Below are 24,492 nucleotides of genomic sequence, written 5' to 3'. Positions count from 1 at the left end.
CCACAATCCATACAAAGATATGCCTTCTGGCCTATATGAATTTAACTGATCAGTAGATTCTTTGAGTGCCTACTGAATAAACAATGCTGTCCTGGATGCTGAAGTTGAGTGTAAACTGTCATTGCCCTTTGGGAGTCCAGAGTCAAAGGTCACAGATTGCTGGTAGTCAGTATCATTGGAATGATGTAATGAAGTGAAATGAGGATGCAACAAGGGAGAAGTAACATCTGTTTGGGTGAAGAATTGGAGGTATCTTCTCAAGAGTCAAAATCATGAACTATTAGAATGCTGTTACTGTAATTTTTATTAGTACACTAACAAGGATTGGTCAAATAAATATACTTGTATGTGTTGTTATTTCTGAGGATGACACTTTGGAACAGAACCTGTCTCCATTTGTCTCATCTCATTTGCCTCAAATCAGAATAGGTTCAGCTCATTGATTTGTTTCAGTTCTGTAACTTTATAGTTATTTCTGGCATGATATAACAGTATCGCTTACTTAGCTGGAAAAAAAAGAAATTGGCTAAATTTTTGAGAATTTTTTTTTTCATTTAATACATCTTTAAGTATTTACTGTGAAAATATATAGTTAGTAGCCCAACAGGATATTTTTCAATTGTTTGAATTCAAGGTGTAATATTATAAGGCTAATTTTTGCAGCAAATTTTTATTTCTGCATCACATTTTTTCATGCTAACTTGAAATCTTGACATAGAGCCTACTCTATAAGCCTCTTTACTCGTGCTTATAAAGACTCAAAAATTTTATATATATATACATATATATGTATATGTATATTTGTATGTATATAATGCACACACCCCTCCTCTCTCCAGGCAGGAGACCTACCAACCCCAGCCATCTCCTAGCCAAGAGTGAAGTTTTAGTTCTCTTCTGCTTTGTCCCTCTGACTGTGATAGAGGGGGAAGTTCCGCCACACAGGTATGATATATAGCACATGCAAACAGCAATAAGCCTATTGACAGACTTCTTTCAAAGTGTGCTTATTTGGTTTACCAACCCTTACCACAAGAATATGATTCTAATAGATTAGAATGTGAGTCTGATAGCCAGCATCCACCAACCTGACATATTAATACCCCTATAGGTACCTCTTCATAATAACTAGGAATTTAACTAGAAATTTTGGAATATGCCAAAAGCATGTCTTGAGAATGACTAAACCCACACTTTCTCTTGAGGATAACATGTTGTGCCTGTTGTTAGGTGCTCTCAAGTCGATTCCAACTCATGGTGACCCTTCGTACAACAGAAAGAAACAATGCCCAGTCCTGCACTATCCTCACAGTCGCTGCTATGCTTGAGCCCATTGTTGCAGCCACTGTGTCAATCCATCTCATTGAGGGCCTTCCACTTTTTCACTGACTTTCTGCTTTCTTTTTCTCTGACCCTCTACTTGACCAAGTATGATGATGAGGGACTGGTCCCTCCTGATAACGTGCCCAAAGTAAGCAAGACGAAGTCTCACTATCCGCACTTCTAAGAAGCATTCTGGCTGTACTTCTTCCAAGACTGATTTGTTCTTCCTTCTATCAGCCCATGACATATACAATATTCTTTGCCAACACCATAATTCAAAGGCATCAGTTCTTCTTTGGCCTTCCTTATTCACTGTCCAGCTTCTGCATGCATATGAGGTGATTGAGAACACCATGGCTTGGGTCAGGCACACTTCAGTCCTTAAAGTGATACCTTTCTTTTCAACATTTTAAAGAGGTCTTTTGCAGCAGATTTTTCCAATGCAATATGTCATTTGACTTCTTAACTGCTAGTTCCTTGGGCATTGATTATGGATCCAAGTAAAATGAAATGCTTGACAGCATCAATATTTTCTGTTTATCATTATGTTGTTTATTGGCCCAGATATGAGGATCTTTGTTTTCTTTATGAGTTGGAATCAACGCAAAGGCAACAGGTATGGTATGGTATGTTGAGGTATAACCCATACTTAAGACTGTAGTCTTTGATCGTCATCACTAAGTGCTTCAAGTCCCCTTCACTTTCAGCAGTCAAGGTTGTGTCATCTGCATATCACAGGTTGTTAATGAATCTTCCTTCAATTCTGATGCCATGTTTTTCTTCATACAGTCCAGCTTCTCGGGTTATTTGCTCAGCAGACAGATTGAATAAGTGTGGTGAAAGGATACAACCATGACGCACACCTTTCCTGATTTTAAACCATGCAGCATCTCTTTTTTCTATCTGAATGACAGCCTCTTGATCTATGTACAGGTTTCTCATGAGCACAATTAAGTGTTCTGGAATTCCCGTTCCTCACAATGTTATCCATAATTTGTTATGATCCACACAGTCATATGCCTTTGCATAGTCAATAAAACACAGGTAGACATCCTTCTGCTATTCTCTGCTTTCAGCCAAGCTCCATCTGACTTCAGCAATACTATCCCTCATTCCACATCCTCTTCTGAATGCAGCTTGAATTTCTGGCAGTTCACTGTCAATGTGCTGCTGCAACCATTTTTTGAGTTGTCTTCTGCAAACTTTTACTTGCGTGTGATACTAATGACTGATGATAGCATAAGATATCTAAATATTAGTGCTTGATATGAATCTGTTTGCAAACTTTGGAATTACATTTTTTTCTTCTTATCTCAATGTATATGCCAAGGTCCCTATCCAATCAGAGGGTCTGAAAATTGAACCTTGGTCATCATTCTTCCTCTCACCCTATCTGGTGGGCTACTTAGGTTTCTCTGTCATTGACTGCAGAGTTTATTGCTAAGATGCCCATTATCCCTGTTTATATGGTCTCTTCAAGACCAACAAGCTCTTGAGACACGTGAGCCTGAGCCTCGACTTCCAACTAAGTGGGGTGGTCTCTTCAAGACCAACAAGCTCTTGAGACACGTGAGCCTGAGCCTTGACTTCCAACTAAGTGGGGTTGTTCTGAAGCCAGTATTAAATCTTATATGTATAACATTCCACACAAAGGAAATGTTTGTTGTTCCAGACTCCAGCTATATGTTCACTAAGTGAGCTTGCCATCCGCTGACCCTCCTGCCTTTATTACATCCACCCACTTTCACCTCCCCTCTCTGCCCTCTTAAAATAGGTGATCTTTAACAGAGTAGTACAAAACATATAAAATTTCAGATCTACATGTAAATTGCTATACATTTGTTAGAAAATCCTGCATCTGAACCCTAGTCAGTGTTTGGTAAGTACAAGGGATTTTTGTCTACATTTTTAAATACCTTTGAAGAGATGCTGATGTCTAGAAATACTGAACTTAACAGTCTTTGACGAAAAGCTTATCATTACATGAACATGCTGTCAAACTCCTACATGTATTTCAGAACCACTGACACTATATTACCAAAAAAACAAAATGAATGTCTTATTTTCATTGATGGGCTTATGAGTATAGTTTTACATTTTCAGTTTATGAGTCATGGGGTCTAAGCTTAAAACACACAGATTATGTCCTATATTTTCATGGACATGTATCCTGTACCATCATTATAAGTATTATGAAAATAATAGAAATCTGCGTTTTGCTTCATTTACTATTTTGTTCCAGCCCTGTCACACCTGAAAAGTTCTGACAGGCTCCATTGTGGCGATGTTTTATTTCAAATCATACAAAAGTCGTACCCTTCGTAATTCATTCTCAAATCAGTCCTCCACTCAGGATCTCAATCTACATACCTCTTAAATCAGATTTAAAATTCTAATTGGAGTCTTCAATGATCTCCCATCCAATAATCCATCCCCCGTAACTGCTGTTCTTTCCCACTGTATCTCAGCTCACAAATTCTGCTGTAACCACTTATTCACCAAAACCTATTGTCTCTGACCTGAAAATTTATCATAACACAATTTACTGTTTTTGTTACCATTCTCTTTTTAAATTCTTTTAGTTATTACATAGCTATAAAATAAAATGTATTAAGTAGTTAAGTTTTAAAGAGTAATTTATAATACAAAGCCATATTCTAACTACCCAGTTTAAGCAATAATACATTATGATTAAATCTGAAGTTCCTTGAATGCGACTTCCAAAAACCCCTACCCCTTCAGAGGCAACCTTCATCTTGAATTCAAGGTTTATCTCTGCTTGCTTTTCTTTGGTTTTGTCACATGTATTTTTATTCCTATACAATATATTGTTTAATTTTGCATTTTTAATTTACATAAAAGGATTTGTACTGACAGTATTTTTCTGTGACATAGTTTTTGTTCAACATCACGTTCCTGAAATTCATCAGTGCATCAATATTGTTGCCTATGGATCTAATTCACTCTCTCTTTTTAACTATTGTATAGTGTTCCATTGTGTAAATAGACTGTAATTTATTTATCCATCTAACTATCAGTGGATGTTTGGTTTTTCCCAAGATTTTTTCTGTTCTAGCATACTACAGTGAACATTCTTGTATGTATCTCATGGTACACATATATAAGAATTTCTTTTGGTACTTACATCCTGGATCAAAAGGTATAAGCACTATTAAATTTATTAGAAATTGCCTAATTATTGTTCAAAATGTTTGTAATAGGCTGCACTTATACACACGCTCCAAATCCTCAGCAACACTGGATGTTGTCAGACTTTGTAAATTGTTAAAAATCCAGTGTGTGTCAATTATACCTCATGGTGTTTTAATTCACATTTCCCATTAGTAATGATGTTAACCATCTTTTCATAAGTTTATCCACCTTTGTGTTTTAACTTCTGTGAAGTGCTTTTACTCTTTTTTTTTTGCCTAATTTTCTATGTGGTGGTTCGTGATATGAATGACTTCCTTATATATTCTAGAAACAAATACTTTGTCAAGTATGTTTCAGAAATCCTAATCCAGTTTATGTCTCTTCATTGTCTTAATGTGACTTTTGATGAGCAAAAGTTTTTAATTTTAATGTAGTAAAATTTAAAAATCTTGTACTTTAAGGCTAGTTCATTTTATGTTTGGTTTAAGATTATCTGTTCCTACTCTGAACTCCTAATGATATTCTCCTATATTGCCTCCTAAATAGTTTACACTTTTTTCTTTCACTTTTCGGTTTTTAATCCATAAGTAATTGATTTTATCTATTGTTTGTTTTTTGTATCATGTAAGGTAGAAATCCATTTAATACCCGTTCATGTAGATAACTGATTGTTACAGTATCATTTATTAAAAAGTCTATACCTGATTTATGATAGAACTGGGATGTCAGTTCTATCAGAAATCAGGTGTCCGTATATGTATGGGTCCAATTTTTATTTTTGTACAAATACTATAGTCTTAATTTCTATAGTGTTAAAATAAATCTTGCTAAGGTAAGTTTATCAACTTTGTTCTTTTTTCCTACGTGTATCATGACTATTTTTGGCCTTTTTCTTTATCATAAAAATTCTAAATCAACTTACCAAACTCCGCATACACACACAAAGAATATTTGGGGATTTATTGGAATTACATTGACTCAATAAATCTGCTTGGGAAGGATTGATATGTTTATTATGTTGAGTCAAATCTGTCTATATTTATGTAAGCTTACTGTAATATCTTTTAATATAGCTTTGTAATTTTCTCCATACAGGTCTTTCATATTTTTTGATAGATTCAATCCTAGGTAAAGTCTGTTTTTATATCATATAAGTGATATCTTCTAAAGTTATATTTTAAAAATATTTATTGCTCTATAGAAATATGCAGCCATCCATTGCATTAGAAAAAGAAAGAAAAAAAAAGGTGCCACCGAGTGGATCCCGACTCATAGGGGCCCTATAGGACAGAGTTTTCAATAGGGCAGTTCTATCCTGTCCTATAAGGTTGTTATGACCTGGAATTGACTGGATGGCAAGGGATTTTGTTTGGTTTGGAAGCAGACTGCCGTATCTTTCTCCCACTGAGTGGCTGTTGGGTTCCAACCACCGAGCTTTTGGTTATCAGCCCAGCGCTTAACTACTGTGCCACCAAGACTTCTTTATTGCATGTAGATATGCAATAATTTTCTAAACTCTCTTATTGTAATAATCTGTGGGTGCTTTAGTTTTTTTATGTGGACCCATGTTATCTTTAGCAATTACGGGCAGTTTTGTTTCTTCATACCCATTTCTAATATTGTTTTATTTTCTTACTGCACTGACTAGGATGTCCAGTACACTGTTATTTAGAGGTAATGATAGTAGATTCCCTTTTAAAGTCCCTGAGATCAGATTAAAAGAATTATGTTCAATGTCTCACCATTAAGTATGATGTTTACTATAGGTTCTTCGTAGAAATCCTTTATTAGGTAAGGAAGTTACCTTCTCTTCATAGGTGTTAAGGATTTTATCACATGTGGATATTTAATTAGCTGATCACATGCTTCATATCCTTTATTCTGGGCACTGTCTCCTGTCTCCTCTGACCCACATGTACATGTAAATTAAAGCTCAAATTCTGGCTTCAACAAATGTCTTCAAGGAACCAGTTCAGTAATTCCACCTCCATCTGAGTTTCTGCTTTCATGTAGATGTAGGCTTCTGAGAATTCCTTACCTTCTTACTAGCTCAATGTTGTATTTTTCTTAAAGAGCTACATTTATATTTTATCCAGCAATTTCGGTTGTTTTCAGTGATAGGTGGTTCAGTGTATTCAATTGTATGTAAGAAATAGTAGGCTTCTCTTACTTTTCTGTCAAAATAATGTCTCCCACTTCTTTTACAGCTTTTCTTAAATTCGTGTCCTTTAGATTTTCTTTGTATAATCTTTTGAAAAATTTAACTGTATTCAATCTATTAATTAGTTTTTCAAACCTCTTCCACCCAACTCTCCAATTTCTTAATAGTTTTACACATTTTTTTTTAAGATTGAGGTTGGTCAGTTGTATGCATATACCATTTTTGTCATGTACTTAACCATCTTTTTGTCTTATCTCAGAGACTTTATCGTAATTTCAGTTCGTGAACAAAAGATGTGCTCTCTTCTTTTTCTATCATCCAAGAATTCAATAAGGAGCTCCGGTGCTGCAATGGTTAAGCACTTTGCTGCTAACTGAAAGGTTGGTGGTTCAACCCACTCAGCCACTCTGCAGCAAAAAGACCTGATAACCTACTTCCGTAAAGATTACAGTCAAGAAAACCCTGTGGTGCAGTTCTGCTCTGTCTGGGGTCACTGCGAGTTGGAATTGGCTCAATAGCATCCAGCAACAGAATTCTATAACTTCACATTCCATTTGCTGTTTGCATTTTGTTGACCATCAGTAAACATTATGTGCTTTGCAGTTTCATCCTTCTAGTTTGCTTTTCTATACAGGTGAAAAGGATATCATCATGAGAAATTTAATAATCCCCATTCTGAATAATACTCTATTCCATGCAAATGTTTATTCATAGTGAGAAATTTGGCAAAATAATAATCATAATGCAAATCGGACGTCTATCTCATTCTCTCTTTCCCTCTCTTTTTATTTAGCATTACCGGCTCCTTTTGCCTTGTTCTATTTATTTTCCATAGTACTTATTATCTTCTAATATGTTATACATTTTCCTTATATATTTGTTGCTTGCTCTCTATCTCCTCCCAACAGAGTGTAATTTCCATGAGGGTAGGGATCTAAGTCTGTTTTTTGCAGTGTATAGAAGCCAGTGGCATCTCTTGGGGGGGGGGTGTGTGCAGATCACACTGCGTGACACCATCAGAGGGGGTGACACCAAAATAACTGTCTATAAAAATATGCCTGTGGTTAGTTATAACAACAGCATTTTTTGTAAGCCCAGTTTACATGTGTCAATATACCTACAAGGCCAAAATTTTATGCTAATTTACTTTTTAAACCTTCTAATGTGCTCTGGAAACTCTGCTGGTGGAGTGGTTAAGTGTTGCAGCAGCTACTCAAAAGGTCAGCAGTTTGAATCCACCAGGCACTCTTTGGAAACCCTATGGGGCAGTTCTACTCTGTCTTTTGGGGTCGTTATGAGTCAGAATCAACTCAAAGACAACGGGTTTGGTTTGGTTTTAATGTGCTCTGGTCAGAGCTGTCATTATTACCCAGTTACAATGGTACTTCCAATCGAATCATGTGGCTTCATCCGCACACACCACAGGCACATTTTATAAGCACACAGTATTGTTTTACTTACTGGCAGTGTTGATTTTGTCAAATTTTCTGGTGTTTTAGCTATAATATTGTGGTAATTAGTATTTGTGAACCTATATCAATAAATTTTATGAGAATGAAATAGTAATTAAGGGAAACAAAAAACAAAACCCATTGCTGTCGAGTGGATTCTGACCCACAAGGACCCTATAGGACAGAGCAGAACTGCCACATAGTGTTTCCAAGGACTGGCTGGTGGATTCGACCTGCCAACCTTTTGGTTAGCAGCCAAGCTCTTAACTACTGCACCACCAGGGTCAGAAGGAGTGATATACTGGAATTACAATTTACAAGTAGCATTAGTACAAAAAACATTAATCAGGATTCTGTATGGTCTGGTATCAGAAGAGGTCCGGGGCGGGGGGGTGTGACACCATGAGTTATTGCACTGGGTGACACCAACCCTAGTGACACCGCTGATAGGAGCCCTGGTGATGCAGTGGTTAAGTGTTTGATTGCTAACTGAAATGTTAGCAGTTTGAACCCACCAGCTGCTCCACAGGAGAAAGATGTGGCAGTCTGCTTTTGTAAAGATTTAAAGCCTTGGATACCCTATGGGGCAGTTCTACGCTGTCCTGTAGGGTCTGTATGAGCCAGAATCGATTCGATGACCAATGGATTTTTACCCCAAGCACCTGAAACAGTTCTTGGCATAAAGTGGATGCTCAAGAAATAATTTATTGAATGAATGAATGACACACAAGACTGTATGAATATATAGACAAATGGCAAAAGATAAAAGAATGCTCTGTGATTTACTTTTCTCAAACTACTTAATTTTTTTTTAACCCACGCTATTTTATTTTATGCCCTCAGATATCAACATGGCAGGGGAACCCAAACCATACAGACCAAAACCTGGAAACAAGAGGCCCCTTTCAGCACTTTACAGGTAAGTAGGCAAACACTGTTTTACTATATTCATAGTGAAATTTCTTGCAACTTTGTAAGTTATATATAACCTATACGACATCAAATATTTTAAAGAGCCATCCTTATTGGCATAAAGTGCTATAAAATGCTGATGGTCAAAATATAAATACATCATGCAGCATTGGAAGAAATCTTGGATCTCTAACCTTCTTTTGGCTGCTTAAACAATCGTTCTACAAGATGTGTCTCTAGTGAAAACTAATGAAAATCTCTAATGACTCTACCTGCTAAGTGGTGGAAAGGTCAGTATTTGTCGAGTACCCAATGCATGAGTTTCTGTTTTCACTTAGATTTCGACCGCTGAGAACTCCTTACTTTCTTTCTAGCTCAATGTTGTAGGTGTTTAGAGTTACGTTTATATGCCATGCACTGTAGGTGTTTTTTTACGTATGTTCTTTAATTTAATTTTCACAATCCCGTGATATAGATATTGCTGCCCTCAGCTTATAGATCAAGAACCTGAGAAGCAGTTCCTTAGTGATTATCCCAAGCTCATGCATTGGTATGTGATGGCACCAATGCTCAAGCTCAGGCCTTCTGATGCCATACCCCAAATTCTTTCCACCCTATCACTTAGCCTCCTTTGTTACAAAGTATGTGTTTCTCTCCTCCCCATTTCTCCAAAACAAAAAATACATCCCTTCTCTTCTCCAGAAAATAATATCCAATTCCTTAAGCCTTTCCTAATGTATTGGAGTCTGAGTCAGTTTAACAGCCTGGTCTTTCCCTTCTAGATGCCCCCAACTTATAAGTATCCAGGTGGATATGCTAGATGAGATTTAGTACCTTTGTTGTTCTGCGTATACTACTGTTAAGTAAAATTCAGTTAATTTTGGGAAGATAGAAACTGTAGTAAATTCAGAACTTTCACTTTCACAGAGCATTTGCTTTAAAAAAAAAAATCGAGGGCTGCACTCAAGGCATATGTCCCACTTCACGCACTTTTGCCGTTGGTTTTTGCGCTGTTAGTGCCGACTTTGCATCTATCTCTGTTCAATTCCCTTTTGTTAGGTTTAGCCAATTGTTCCAGGCTATTGAGATCTCCTATCATCCAATTTATATGCTCTGCTTCTAGATACATGTCATCGTTCTATCAGTGTTCACATCCAAAAAGCTAATGTAAGTGTTGAGAAAGACACTGTTTTCCCCGGTATCATTTGGATAAAGGAGAATTGGGTTATACACGTTAAAATTTATTATACTCTGATATCGTATAGTAAGAAGAGTGCTTGAACAAGAGCTTTGAGCTGAATTCTTGTCTCTGTTCTCTGAAATCCAGCATATCTCCTTTTCAGCCACACATAGCCTCATTTCCTGAACTACAAAATAAGAGGGTGGGAACGAGATGAGGTCTGAGGTCCCATTCATGGCTAATATCCCAAACTTTCTAATGAATGATGATCAGAGATTTTAAAATACGTATTTTAAAATATTATGTTAATTGCTCTTATTATTTTGCTGTTTGAATTTGTTTAATTTAATAGAATTGTTTATATAAAAATAGAAGGCTACAGGACTTAGCAAATGTTCCTAACTGATCATAAGGCATTATTGATGTTAGAGAGCAGAGAGAAGTCACCAGCAAAAGACAAATGACACTATACCATGGCTGAGGTAAAGAGCAATGTTTACAAAACTAAGAAATACAAATTATTTTTATCAGATTCATTTTCAAATGTATGTGTAGAGCTGCAGCTAATGCAGGATATTTTCAATTATTAAAAAAACAAGCTGACAACGGCTTTTTTCTCATCGAAGAGTCACTACCGACTGTGCAATGATGTTAATTCTCTTTTCTTCGCTTTTCTCAAATTGTCTTGATTTTGTTATGAGAATGGAAGCTCCTGACAAAAAACAAATGTCTTTTTAACTATATTTCTCTACTAATAAGTTATGTTGGGTTCAGAAGAAGTAAATGTAGAATTTCATTTAAATCAGCTATATAGTATACAAATCACAACAGTGAGGAAATGCTTATTTGTTCTCTTTTTATTTGTTCACAAATATTAAGGCTGGGGTACATTGAAATTGCAAAATGATAACAAAGGGAACAAAAGGGAGTGAACATGCAACTGATAAAGTCTTTTCATGCACATTTTCTCATTTTCTCATGCTTAATTAGTAATACCCTACTTTTAGGTAGACAAACTGTTTTCATATTCATCTGTTTGTCATAGAATTCCACAAGGTTGGTATTATATGTCTTACTTTATAGATGAGAAAACTAAGCTTCAAAGATTATAAAGGACTTGCCTAAAGTAAAATAATAAGATTAGGAACTCAACTCTGTATTTTAGCCTCCAAATCCAGTGACCTTTCCACTATGGCACAGCTCCCTTTATTGACTCACTTGCTACCATCCAAACAATACAGATTATAAAAAGCAGAAATGTCCTGGCCACCAAAACCAGTAATCACTTATACTTCTGTCCGTAACTACCATGCCAGCAGGTAGCAGAAGAAATACTGTACAAACACTACCTAAGAACACCAGATTTTCTACCTACTTGTGGATGGCACAAATGGTTAATCATTCGGCTACTAACTGAAAGGTGGTAGTTCAATTCCACCCAAAAATGCCTCAGAAGAAAGTCCTGCAGATCTACTTCCAAAAGGTCACAGCTATTGAAAACCCTATGGAGTGCAGTTCTGCTCTGAAATACATGGAGTCTCCATGAATTGGAATCAACTCAGTGGAAACCGGTTTGGTCTTGGTTTTTGTATGATTGTAGGGAACAAGTTTTGACACCAGAGTGAAACTAAATCCTGGCGCCATCAACTCTAGTTTCCATGTTGTTGTTGTTTTGTGCCATCGAGTCGATTCCAACTCATAGTGACTGTTATGGATTGAATTGTGTCCCCCAAAAATGTGCGTCGATTTGGCTAGGCCATGATTCCCAGTATTGTGTGATTGTCCACCATTTTGTTATCTGAATTGATTTTTCTATGTGTTGTAAATCCTACCTCTATGATGTTAATGAGGTGGGATTAGCAGCAGTTTCAGCATATAAGATATCTATAAGATTAGGTGGTGTTCTAAATCAATCTCTTTTGACATATAAAACAGGGACGTGAGCAGAGATACCCCTCAGGGACCTCATTACCACCAACCAAAGAAGAGCCAGGAGCATGAGTCCTTTGGACCTGGGGTCCTTGTGCTGAGAAGTGTCTAGATCAGGGAAAGATTGAAGTCAGGGACCTTCCTCCAGAGCCAACAAAGAAAGAAAGCATTCCTCTGGAGCTGGTGCCCTGAATTCGGACTTCTAACCTCCTAGACTGTGAGAGAATAAATTTCTCTTTGTTAAAGCCATCCACTCCTGGTATTTCTGTTATAGCAGCACTAGATGACTAAGACAGCAACCCTATAGGACAGAATAGAACTACCCCATAGGGTTTCCTAGGGTTTTCTTCATGGGAGCAGATCACCACATCTTTCTCCTACAGAGTGACTGGTGGGTTCAAATCGCTTACCTTTTAGTTAGCAGCTGAGCACTTAACCATTGTGCCATCAGGGCTTCTCTACTTTCCATCCCCACCCAGTGTCCGTAGGCCATGTCAAATTATTTGAACCTTTTTGAGCTTTAAGTATCTAGCTTCATTATCTAGTATAACACTAGAGTCATTTTCTTGATAACGTATGTGACAAGGATCCCCAAGATCACCCACAGGTTTGATAATTTGCTAGAACGACTCACAGAACTGAGAAAAGTTGTTATGCTGATGGTTATAGCTTATTACACCAAAAGGATACAGATTAAAATCAGCAAAAGAAAAGATGCATAGGGCAAAGTCCAGGAAAACCAGGAGCAAGCTTCCAGTTGTCTTCCTGAGGTAGGGTTATATAGACTGTACTTAATTCTTCTGGTAATAATGTGTGACAACATATATGAAAGTATTGCCAACCAGGGAAGCTTATCTGAGCTTTGGTGTCCAGGGGTAAGTGATGAAGGAATGAAGTGCCTCTGACTGATCCTATCTGTTAACTCTCCAGGCCCTCCAGAGGTCAAACTGATACAGCATGGCCCAGGGTCCTGGGCAAACAAAAATAGACATTCACCATAAATCACATTCTTAACATAAACTATCTGGTGTGGCCCAAGCCCTGGGTACACAAAGATGCTCTTATCAGGCAGGATAGTCCAAGGGCTTAAAAGTTATCTTCCTGGAGCAGGTCAAGGGCCAGCCCTGAAGACCTTTGGAAGGTACAGGTTTCAGACAACCTGGGGCCTCCTGAGTTAACTCTTTACTGCACAGGATAAAACTGCATAATTCAGGTGAAGGCACTTAGTATCATGTAAGAAAAAGGTAGCAGTTGAAAAAAGGGGGTGGTTTCTGCTTTTCTTTTTTCTTGGGTCTTTTTCTTTATCTGTAAAATCAAAGATCTGGAATAGATTCATTAATTCATTCACAAGATGTATTTATTTCATCTACTATGGTCTAGGCACTGTGCTAGCTGTTGTTATAGGAAATGCCAAGGCCACAGAGCAGGGAGAAAATGTAGGAAATAAAGATAATTTATTTTTCTAGTTATGGGTGAATCTCTGATTCACCTTTCTGCTCTAAATTTATATATCACTGTAACAGTTTACTCTGTTGAGGGTCATAAATGATCTCCTATCAGACTTTCTTCTTCACCTACATCCACAAATAGATAAGGACACCCTAACTGAAGTATGTATATAGCTCTAGAAGAAAATAAATGAGGGAGTTACTGATACTGTTTAGTGAGGAGTGAAAAGTCTGCAGAAAAGACAGGAAGAAGACAATACTTGAGCGTCTGCATGAACAGGCAGTCACTCAGCAGGCAAAGAGAAAGAAGGACATGCCAAGCAGAGACCATGTGTGCAGGGGCATAGGCACAGAAAGCAAGAAGAGCATCTCGTGGTGGGGTCACGGATAGCCTGTCTACTGGTGGAGATGGAATCCTGAAATGGTCTGGTGGCCCAGACAGTGAGAGTCCTTAAATGTCAGACTAAGAAGATTTGGGAATTTTTTCTGCAGGCAGTAAGGAACCATTTGAATATGGCAGCTGATTTAAAATAGAGTGTGAGAGAGAATGAGAATCCCAGATATGCCAAAGGTTTCTAGTTTAGGCAACTGGGAGAATGATGACATGGCACTGAGAGAAGAAATAGGAACGATAATAAACAGTGGCTGGTTTATGTGTAGGGTGGAGAGATTGTCGTAGTTGTCGTTAGGTGTCCTCGAGTCGATTCTGACTCATAGCAAATGATCCTAGGTAGAACAAAATGAAACACTGCCCAGTCTTGAATGATCCTCACCACCAGTTGAGAGGAGGAAGCGAAAAAAATTATTTCAGTCTTAGACACGAATTCATAAGGACAGACAATTCATTAAAATAGCACTTGTAATAAAAATGTCTCCCATTAGAGGCTATTTGCAAATGAAACATAATTAATCATTTGTGAACATTTCATAAATATTGGACCTGCTCCTGATGGAGAATAGAAAATCCATTCTCTAGGGAAAATATTGTAACTTTTAATAAATTGCTGCTGCAAATGTGGTATGCACATTATACAGTGTCTGTGGTCCTCTAAAATACTAATTCTCCCCCAGGAAGCGAGTTTTCCAGCATGCCGAGTTCCAATTAATGCTAAATAATGGCTAAATGAGAATAATTGTATCATGGTTATGCTTCTGCTTGTAAAGGAGTCAGACCTTCCTTTCTCATGTGAGCGGAGCCAAAAAAGATACCAGAGAACAAAGATACTATTTATCAGAGCTGAACGAGTACAGGTTTTCATTCACCTACGGGGTTGCTATGAGTCAGAATCCACTTGACGGTAACGGGTTTGGTTTTTTTGGTTTACAGGCAGCCCTCCAAATGACAGGAAATACAGCTCCTTAAGCCACGTAAAACATAGAGATTATTTATGTCATAGAGATTATTAGGTAATCATTCCCCAATATGGCTTGGTGACTGCCCTACGGATCCTTTTCATAGCAATTTTCCCTTTCATAGCAACTCTTCCACCCCATAGAGACAACCATGGGAATCAAGATTGTCACCACAAGTAACATGCCCCCGTTGCCATCGAGTCGATTCCAACTCATAGCATCATAGCAACTCCATAGGTAAATGAAAACCTGTACATTAAGACTCCAGAAGATTGTCATAGGATAACCCATAGCTACCAGTATTACCATTTTAAAATTGTCAAAATTGTTGGTGGTAGCCATGAGTGTAGGTTATACTATGAGAGCTTCGGTGGTGCAAAAACTTTCAGATCACGTACTAAGTAAGGTAAGGTGACTCTGTGTAGCAAAGAATCTCTGATGGTTTGCTTACCAGTGGACCTACCTGGGTCCTAGTATCATTCTTCTTGGTGACTCTGGCACATCACGGGTAATCTGTCATCCCTCAGTGATAAAAAAAAGTACCCAAAACCTTGACAATGTAAATGAAATTAATAGAAGCTAATTTCAGCTAATGCTAAATAGGAAAAATCAATATGAAAGGGAAGCATCCTGGACATCTATGTTTACTGAGATACGTTTACTAATTAGCTAATGATTGTTTTATTTTCTGTCTCCTTTTATAATATCAATGATAATGGACATTCACTTTCCAGAAAAAGTTTAATATGTCCAGTGACAATGCCTCCCTTTTCCTGGCAAAGGTTTCCATTTCGCCAATCTAACCGTTTGGACCCAATCAGAAAACCATGAAGGAATAGACTATGATTTCCAAAGTAGAGAGTGAGGAAGAAAGGGAAATGTTTCCTTCTCCCTCTCGTACAAAGGCATCTGTGCTGAAACGGACTCAAGCCCAGGCCCTGAGATACCTACAAGGTTTTAAAAGTAGGTTCTCGCTGGATCTGTGTAAGAATTGCAGTCTGTTTTTGTTCCTGATCCTATTTTTCTTGCGGAATCAAATTACTGACATGGATAAGTGTGCTTGCCAATATCCGTTAGAGCAAAAACAAAAAATGGTCTGCATCTAAAACTCAAAGTTGAATATTCATCCGTGCAATTGAAAGGTAAGTTCTTTCTAATTCGAAGTTCCCACTAGAGCACTGAAATGCCTTTGAACTGAAAAAGGTCCCAAAAGTTCACTCTGGACATGGTTTAAAATTGTGCAAATGCTTTTATATGAGTATGTTTGGTGGAAAGTTACACAATCCTGATTCCTAAAATCAGCACAGTGTTACCAGTGGCTTGGACTTGAGCTCTTGTTGCTCAGCTTTATCATCTGCATAATGGAAAAAATAAAAGACTGCAAGATGATATATTTAAAGTGCCTGAAACTGTCATAGATGCTCTAGAAATTTTAGTTATCATCATTATTATTACTATCCAAATAAACAGGATTACAATAAAGTATTTTAGGAGGTTATTTTAAATGAAGCTTTAGCTATGATGATGTTGCCAAAATTCACGCAGCCGACTAAATAGGTTACCATTGCCTATAACCACCTAAAGAAGAAGAGATAGTTTTGAAACACTTTCCTTTTACTCTCAGTATGTCCTTCATATTTCAACACTAAACAAATATAATGTATAGACCTTTTAATCTAAAATGTTTAAAGAAATGCTGACACAATACACATTAAAATAATTCTACTGCAGACAATTCCTTGGTAGGTTAAAGAACGGTATATTTGCAATCTTTAGTTATGCTTTTCATACATGAATTTCATATCTTTTTGCATATGAAAAGGGGTTAGAGGGAGGCTAATAGAGTCAGTTCTGACTCATAGGCACCCTCCAGGACAGAGTAGAACTGTCCCATAGGGTTTCCAAGGCTGTAATCTTTACAGAAGCAGCCTGCCACATCTTTCTCCCCTGGAACAGCTGGTGGGTTCCAACCACTGACCTTATGGTTAGCAGCCTAGCACATTAACCACGGTGCCTCCAGGGCAGAGGGAGGCTAGATGATACAGTTCCAACTGCAGAGACTCTGTCTCTAAGGCTTTTGTGATTTACTTTGTTGGCCATCAAGTTGTTTGAAAGCCTACAATTCTATTTGTTGGATATGAGGTAATTTCCAGATAATTTATGAAAGAAGCAAAACCATGCAACTACTTTTAAAAAGAGGAAAATGAAAAGAGCCCAGCATTTGGTGGGAACTGAGGGAGGGGTGGGCAGGTAGGGTCAGGACAAGGGTTTAGCTGTATTAAGAAAACGAACACAATGACAAGGTATTACAGGAGAGCATCAAACTTAGCTATGAGATTCCTAGCACTTAGGGGGGAAAAAGGAAGCGTAATAATTTCTGTAACAATCTGGTAAAAGAAAGTACTCCAGTGTGTGAGGACAATTTTTTTTTCCTCTAAGTTTCTCTTCTAAGCAGAGCTTACATGGGCAGCACCCAGAAATCACCTACACAGCACAGCAGACAGCACCCTGAATAGCAGTTATACAGTGCATACACACACACAAAGTGTTTTTAAGCTAATAGCATTTTTCTTATGAAATTTCCCAGCAGAAGCCAAGGATAAAATTTTTCCTCATGGAACCAGAATAAATTAGCTCTGAAGTGTTAAAACAAGACTCACGCCAATAATAGGAATCGATAGAATTTCATTCATATATAATTTGCAAATCAGGGTATATTTTGACTAGGGAGTCAAAAATGTTCTGAAAATGAGAGAACCTGAAAACACTCTTTTACCAAATCTTATCAGCATTGCCATGGAAAAAGAGCTGGAACTGAAGTAACAAAGGATTTGTGGTCAGGAAGAATTTCATACAGGCTTGTCTTGATAAACAACTAATTACTGATTTACCCTAAAACAGCTCCCAGTCTGGCCTTTGGAGTCTGTTTCCTGAAGCTGACTGGATTCTTCAAAAGAGCATCATGCCCAAGGCAAAGGGGTCTAACTAGTTTATCTAGACCACTGTTTGGAAGAAGAACCCCAGGAACCAGTTTCTCCAGAGCTCCAGGTTTAAAGGATACCCAAGGGCAAATGGCTCCATGGACCCAGAAATCTGGATTCCACGAGAATAAAACGGTTTCTCAAAAGTAAACCGGATGTTCCCAGGTCTCACAAGCTTGTGTATATAAATGAGATACATTAAAGTAGTTCAAATATTACTGGCCCCCAACACACCAGCGCATTCACAATCATAATTGCGCGGTAGTCATTGGTTAAAAAAAAAAAATCTCTTCTGCTTTTTATTACATCCTATTAGAAGTGAGCCCCCAATCTGTGCTGCTTTTACCCCAACATTTTTACAGCATCTTGAGTAAAATGACTCTTTGAATGTACCCTTACTGCTTCCCACAGGGCTACCCACAAATCCAATGGTGACTGGTTATGGACAAATCCAGAAGGAAATTCCACACTGTTACAAGTAACTATAACTTATTCATTGTAGCAAGATCAATCTGTGTAGTCTATACCTTCCCACCTTCAGCTTCTACAGGGACTATCTCAGCCTAATCCTATTTAGAACTTTCTATTTACATCACACAGCCTTTACTCAAAGATCCACCTTTCTCTCTTCGGTTCCTGTTTGAATCCCTATCTTTGCTCCTCAGGTTTGCCTGCCTCCCTCAAACCCTATCCCAGCATGCTGTGCTTTCTCTGTGGTTAAATCAACTATGCATTCCCCCAGCTGGGGACTTTTCATGACCTCTGCGTAAATCCAAAGGACAGATTTCTTAACTGCTCTAAGAATGCAGATAAGCAGCATCCAAAGAACTCACAGAAACATCCAGAAAATCAAGAGAAAGAATCAGTACTTAACATGAAATTTCCTGCCCTACTTAACTTTACGCAGCCCTCCTAGCTCCCACCCACTTCTATGTTATAGGAGTTGGGGGAAGAAAGAAACTCTTGGTGGAAACATAAAGAATTCAACCCCACACCCCTTTCCCAAGTCAGGCAGCCCACCTAATGCTGGGGTAAGAGAAAAGCTTTTACTTAAAATGAAGCTGAAATTTAAATATCATGAGACTGCATATTTTATTTATTAAAGGGAAACACTTTTTATCTCATGGAGTAGTAGAGCAGTGGGCTCTGTGTTACCAAATAATACTTTGATTTTTCTCTAGATATTATCCATTTGACAGGGAAAAGCTAGGTCCACAAACCTGGTTTGTAGGAAATTGGGAAACTAAAATCAAGTTACTTTCTGATTTTGTCTCAAGAGTTCAGCTCTTCCGACATGATGGCTATCACCATTTTTCAAGGCACTTATCAAAATGTGGAGTTGTTATTTAATTATTGTATTTGCTTCTCCCATCAGAATATACGTCTTGTTCAATGATATATGTATATATCCTCGGGGCCTGGCATATAGTAGCTGTTTAATAAATATCTGTTGCTTGATTGAATATATAAAGTAATTATGTATTTTTAAGGTCTTCTTTTTTTACTCCCCTTTGCCACATTGGTAATAATACCAACAGAGAATGTAAGATGACGACCCAGCAGATCAAAATACCAATAGTAAAAGTAAATGAAAATCTGCTGCAAATGCATAGCATTCAGTCGTTCATTCAACAAACATTCACAGAGAGCCAAAAATGGTTGTTGCTACTGTAGAGGTTTTGCCTCCAATTATAACAAGAACTTGGTACTGTAGTCTTCTAAGACTAACAATAGATTGGAAATCAGGAGACCTTTAACCAAATTCTTTACCTCCTTACTTGTCAATGCCAGCTCAGTGATCATAAACAAGTAACTCAACCTCTTTTAACCACAGTAGTTGAGTTAAACCATTTCTTAATTTATTTCTATCTCTAACATTCTGATATTCAGCTATTTACTTTCTAATCCATAGGCTAAATTAAAGCAGTTATGCTTCATTATCATTTAGTGCTTTTTCCCTTAAAGTCTCTCCAGTGTGTTAAAAGTATTCATATCCTTTGGCTAAGTAATTCCATTTCTGGGCATATATTTAAGGAAATTATCTTAACAGTTAAAAAATGCTATGTATGTATAGATATATATATATATCTATACATATATAATGTCAACCCTAAAGATATTCATTGCAGTTTTATTTATGATAGTAATCTAATTCAACCAAAATGTAAAGCAACAAAGGGTGTAGATTAACAGCCATGCATTATTCAAATGATGTTCATAAATAAAATATTTATCTTGACATAGGTTTTAATCAGAGAAAAACAAAAGCAAAATTATATGAACAGTATGACCAAAATGATCTAAAATAACAAATGATGCTTAGCAAAGAAAAAAATAAAAATAAATAGAGAAAAATATTAACTGTAATTGTTTTTGAATAGTGGCATTATGGATAAATATTTCCTGTAACTTCAATATATAATGCAAATTTTTATTAATGAGAATTTTTTTAAGAATATTTTATTGTGTTTTTGGTTAGGTTCCCATTTGACAATTTCTGTGCAAATGTTCAGTGACATTAGTTACATTTTTCACAATGTGTCAACATCTTCTTTAATTGTGTTCTGGTTGTTCTGTTTTTAGTCCCTGCCCCCTTATCTTCTCATCTTTGCTTTAGAGTAAATGTTGACCTTTCGGTCTCATAGAGATGGTTTTTCAGTAGAGCACCATACTTGTGGGTAGTATTCTTTATTTTGTGTGCCACTCTGTTATTTCACTAAAAGATGATCCCAGGGGCTAGTTTCGGTTCAGAGTTCAAAGAGTAGCTCAGGGCAATAATCTCAGGGTGTCCTCTCGTCTCAACTGGTCCAGCAAATGTGGACTTTTTAAGAATTTGATTCTGTTCCTCATTTCTCTCTTTCCGTCAGGGTCCATCTATTGTGGCCCTGATTAGAATGGTATCTGTAGTTTTACCCAGACACCATCTAGTTCTTCTGGTCCCAGGGTAGATGAGGACGTGGCTCATGTATTAGCTTCGTCCATTAATAAGAATTTTATAACCAAAAGAAGAGATATATTTAAAAATCAGATTTTTTCAGTGGTAGATGATGACCTATTTTGTTATGCTATTAATGAACGTAACACAAAAGCACCCACACAGGCAACAATGAGGGTTTTATTGTTTTTGGTGTTGGGCAAAACCAGTTAAACAGATACAGCACTTCATCTTTAGAACTAGACTCTTATAATCACCATGGTTATTTGAGAACTTAATTTCTAAAAGGACAGTTTCATTAACATTAGCCTCACAGTCCAGCGCAGTCCAGCAGCCTGTGTGCTGAAGCTGTGACTGCCAGGGCTAAGTGCCGGAAGTGGCCTGTCAGTCAGTGGGTGTCACATCCAGGATTAGGAGCTCTGCATGGAGAGGGAAGTGCAAGGAGCAGGGTGCAGGGGGAGAGCAACTGAAGTTATCTAATCTTCAAAAATGAAAAAGTCAAAATTTATGAGCCCATAAGTGGTGCAATAAAATAGGTAATCAAGAATGCGTGGTGAAGGCAATTCTTGACTACAGATTAGTGAGCCAGTAACAAGACAATGGTACCTGCATGACAATGACTATCCCTCATTGTATTTAAAGCTGTAATTCAGCTTGTGCTTCAGCTGCTGCTTTGCAAGGGCCTGTACGTGACCTACAAATAGTGCAGAATAAAACCCAGGATGCAGCCTTAGTATGCAGAGCATGAAACATAATGGAAAAAGAGAGATAGGCGATGTGTTCCTGACTTTTAACAGAGAGACCCTATCAATACAGGACAACCAATGGTAAAGAGTCTGAGAAGAGTAAATATATCAGAATGTACTTTTTAAGTGTGACACACCAACTAATAGCTGAGTTCAAAAAGGAAATAGAGGATGACCTACAAAATACAGATAATCATGTATAAAATAGCATTTTGAATTTGATTGCTCAGCAACTGTGATAGGTTTCTTAAGTCCTATTCTTACTAAAACTACCTACAATTTCAGGGGTGAAGTATTTTGAGAATTGGTATTTTGAGAATTCTGGAAGAATTAAAATTATATTGTAGCATCTAATTTCTTGATTTTCTGAAGATTCTTTTTTGGTAGATTAAAGATACAAATTAATTTGGTGAATGTAGGTATTCATCCTGCTCTTCCTTTTGAAATAGTGAAAGTTCATGGGTTTCTGGAAAATGAGTAGCAGATTTACCAAAAATTAATTAACATATAGTTCAAAGCACATTTTTAATCACTTCTATTAGAAAAAGCGGATTAGTCTAGAAAAATAATCCCCAGCGGATAAAGCTATCTTTAATTCTCATATTTTTTTATTCTTTATTGCCCTAACTTAATATAACAAATCCCATTATTTAGAAGGTTGAGAAAAGAAACATTATGTGACCAGTATTTGGAAATATGAACTAAATTGAGTGTGGAAAAGTTGAAACACTTTCATGACACAACATAAAGATATTATGAATGAAATAATATAGGCATTCATTTTAACTGAAAAATCAAATATATTATTTTTTTAATATAGTGATGAAGAAATAAAAAGCAAGAAAGTCTAGCCTTATATGTAGGTGAAGCACAATGTCAGGTCAGGAAGGTATTAGACAGGCAGTCTATACTCAGTGGGGCTGGAGAGAGTTGCCATCCAGCCGGCCAGTCGGTCCCTGGCGGTAGACCCAGATCCAGAATGAAACTCCAATCCTGAGGATGATGACTGAAAAAAACAGGGTAAAGTAGATGGGTAACCCAGTCAGTTGGTCTCCATGAGGGATCTTGCAATGGCAGCCATTGGGACTTTTTAGGAACCAAGACAAACCAAACCCAACCCATTGCCTTCGAGTAGATTCTGACTCAGAATAACCCTATAGGACAGAGTAGAACTCCCCCATAGGGTTTCCAAGGCTGTAAATCATTACAGAAGCAGACTGCCACATCTTTCTCCCATGGAGCAGCTGGTGGATTTGAACTGCCAACCTTTCAGTTAGCAGCCTAGAGCTTTTAACCACTGTGCCATCAGGGCTCCTTGGAGCCAAGATACGAACCATATATTAGAGAGAGACCAAAGTGGTGGAGAACACAATGAAGAACAAAATCCATACTTCACTTGGGTCATCCCTGAGGATCCGTTTGGAAACAGTAAAGACTTGGAGATCAATTTCTGACCTCAGCAATTTTGAATGGGCCACAAGTTGTTAGACCTGGAAGGATAGCATATCTCTAAGCCTCTCTGAACAGGGTTGACTAAGGAGCTGACCAAATTTGTCCTATATTAGAGAATCTCAGTGGATCTCATAGAAGAAAAAGAAATGTAGGACACAGATTTAATCACTTATTCATCAATTAATTAATTAGCACCTACTGAGCATTCTCCTTGAGAGAAAAATGTAGCAGTCTACTTCCATCAAAATAACAGCCTTGGACACTCTATGGGGCAGTTCTACTCAGTCCTACAGGGTCGCTATGAGTCAGAATGAACTCAACAGCAATGAGTTTTGTTTTGGGCATTCTCTTGGGTACTGAGAAAACATGTGTAAACAAAAGACAAAAATCCCTAACCATGCATTCAAGTGTGAGGTGACTAATAATAAACAAAAAAGAAGCAATTAAACTAATCCTATGTTAGATGTAAGTGTTATAGAAAAAGTAAAACGAGGAGAGGAGGGTTGGGAGTCAGAATATGAGATGTGTTGCTATTTTAAAGAGGGTGGTCAGAGAAGGTAATGTTTGAGCAAAGACATGGAGGAGGTAATGAGCAGGCAAGGTAATCCCTGGAGGAAAAGCATTCTACATAGAGGGACTAGTCAGCACAAAGGTGCAAAAGCAGAAGCATACCCAATATGCTTAAGGAAAGGCAAGGAGGTCATGTTTCTGAAGCAGAATCAAACAAAGCAATGGGAGGAAGTAAGAAGATAATGGCAGAGAGATAACAGGGGGACCAGATCATAAAAAACCTAGTAAACCACTGAAGTCCTTTGGCTTTTATGCTAAATGAAATGGAGAGCCATTGAAACATTGTAAGCAAAGAAATGCCATGACCTGACTTAAATTTGGAAAGATCACTTTAGCTTCATGTTGAAAAGGGATTGCAAAAGTTGGAGGTGGGACATGGGAAATCAGGTGAGGGATTATGGTGACTCAGGTAGAGTGATAGGAGTTGCAATGGGCAAAAGTGGTTATGTTATGCATATATTTTGAAGGTACAGCCAACATGATTACTGACAGGTTAGGTGTGGACTTCGAAAGAAAGAAAGGAGTCAAGGATATTGGTTCCATTATCTACTACTGGGTAAGAAGCCAGCCCAAAATATACTGGCTTTAAAAACGTATTATTTCTCATGATTCAACAATCTAGGTTTAGCTCATCTGAGCATTTCTGCCCCACATGGGGTCCAAAATGGTTTGTGCACTTATGTATCTAGCACCTCAGTTGGGCCTGGGGAGATCAGTTGGAGCTAGCTGAACACCTGTCTCCATATGATCTTTCCATGCGGTTAACTTAAGCTTCATCACAGCATGTTGGCTTCAGGGTAGTCAGAATTCTTACATGATGACTGACTTCAGAGGGAAGAAGAAGTTGCCTCTTAAAACCTGGTTAGCAGTTCAAGGGTGTTATTTCTGCCACATTCTA

The 24,492-nt window shown here is 37.6% G+C and overlaps 1 protein-coding gene across 1 annotated transcript in view; it reads left to right on the top strand.

Annotated features, from left to right (window-relative positions):
- The window catches only part of RALYL (RALY RNA binding protein like), a 441,360-nt gene that overhangs the window by 281,916 nt on the left and 134,952 nt on the right, over positions 1-24,492 (top strand). The window contains exon 2 of the mRNA XM_049854428.1: positions 8,932-9,007. Within this exon, the coding sequence (XP_049710385.1) occupies positions 8,932-9,007 (76 nt within the window). The remainder of the gene's footprint in view (positions 1-8,931; positions 9,008-24,492) is intronic.

Source organism: Elephas maximus, chromosome 15, assembly GCF_024166365.1.
Source record: "Elephas maximus indicus isolate mEleMax1 chromosome 15, mEleMax1 primary haplotype, whole genome shotgun sequence".
Lineage (NCBI taxonomy): Eukaryota > Metazoa > Chordata > Mammalia > Proboscidea > Elephantidae > Elephas > Elephas maximus.
Note: the sequence above shows the minus strand (reverse complement) of the source record. Positions and strands in the feature narration are given on the sequence as shown.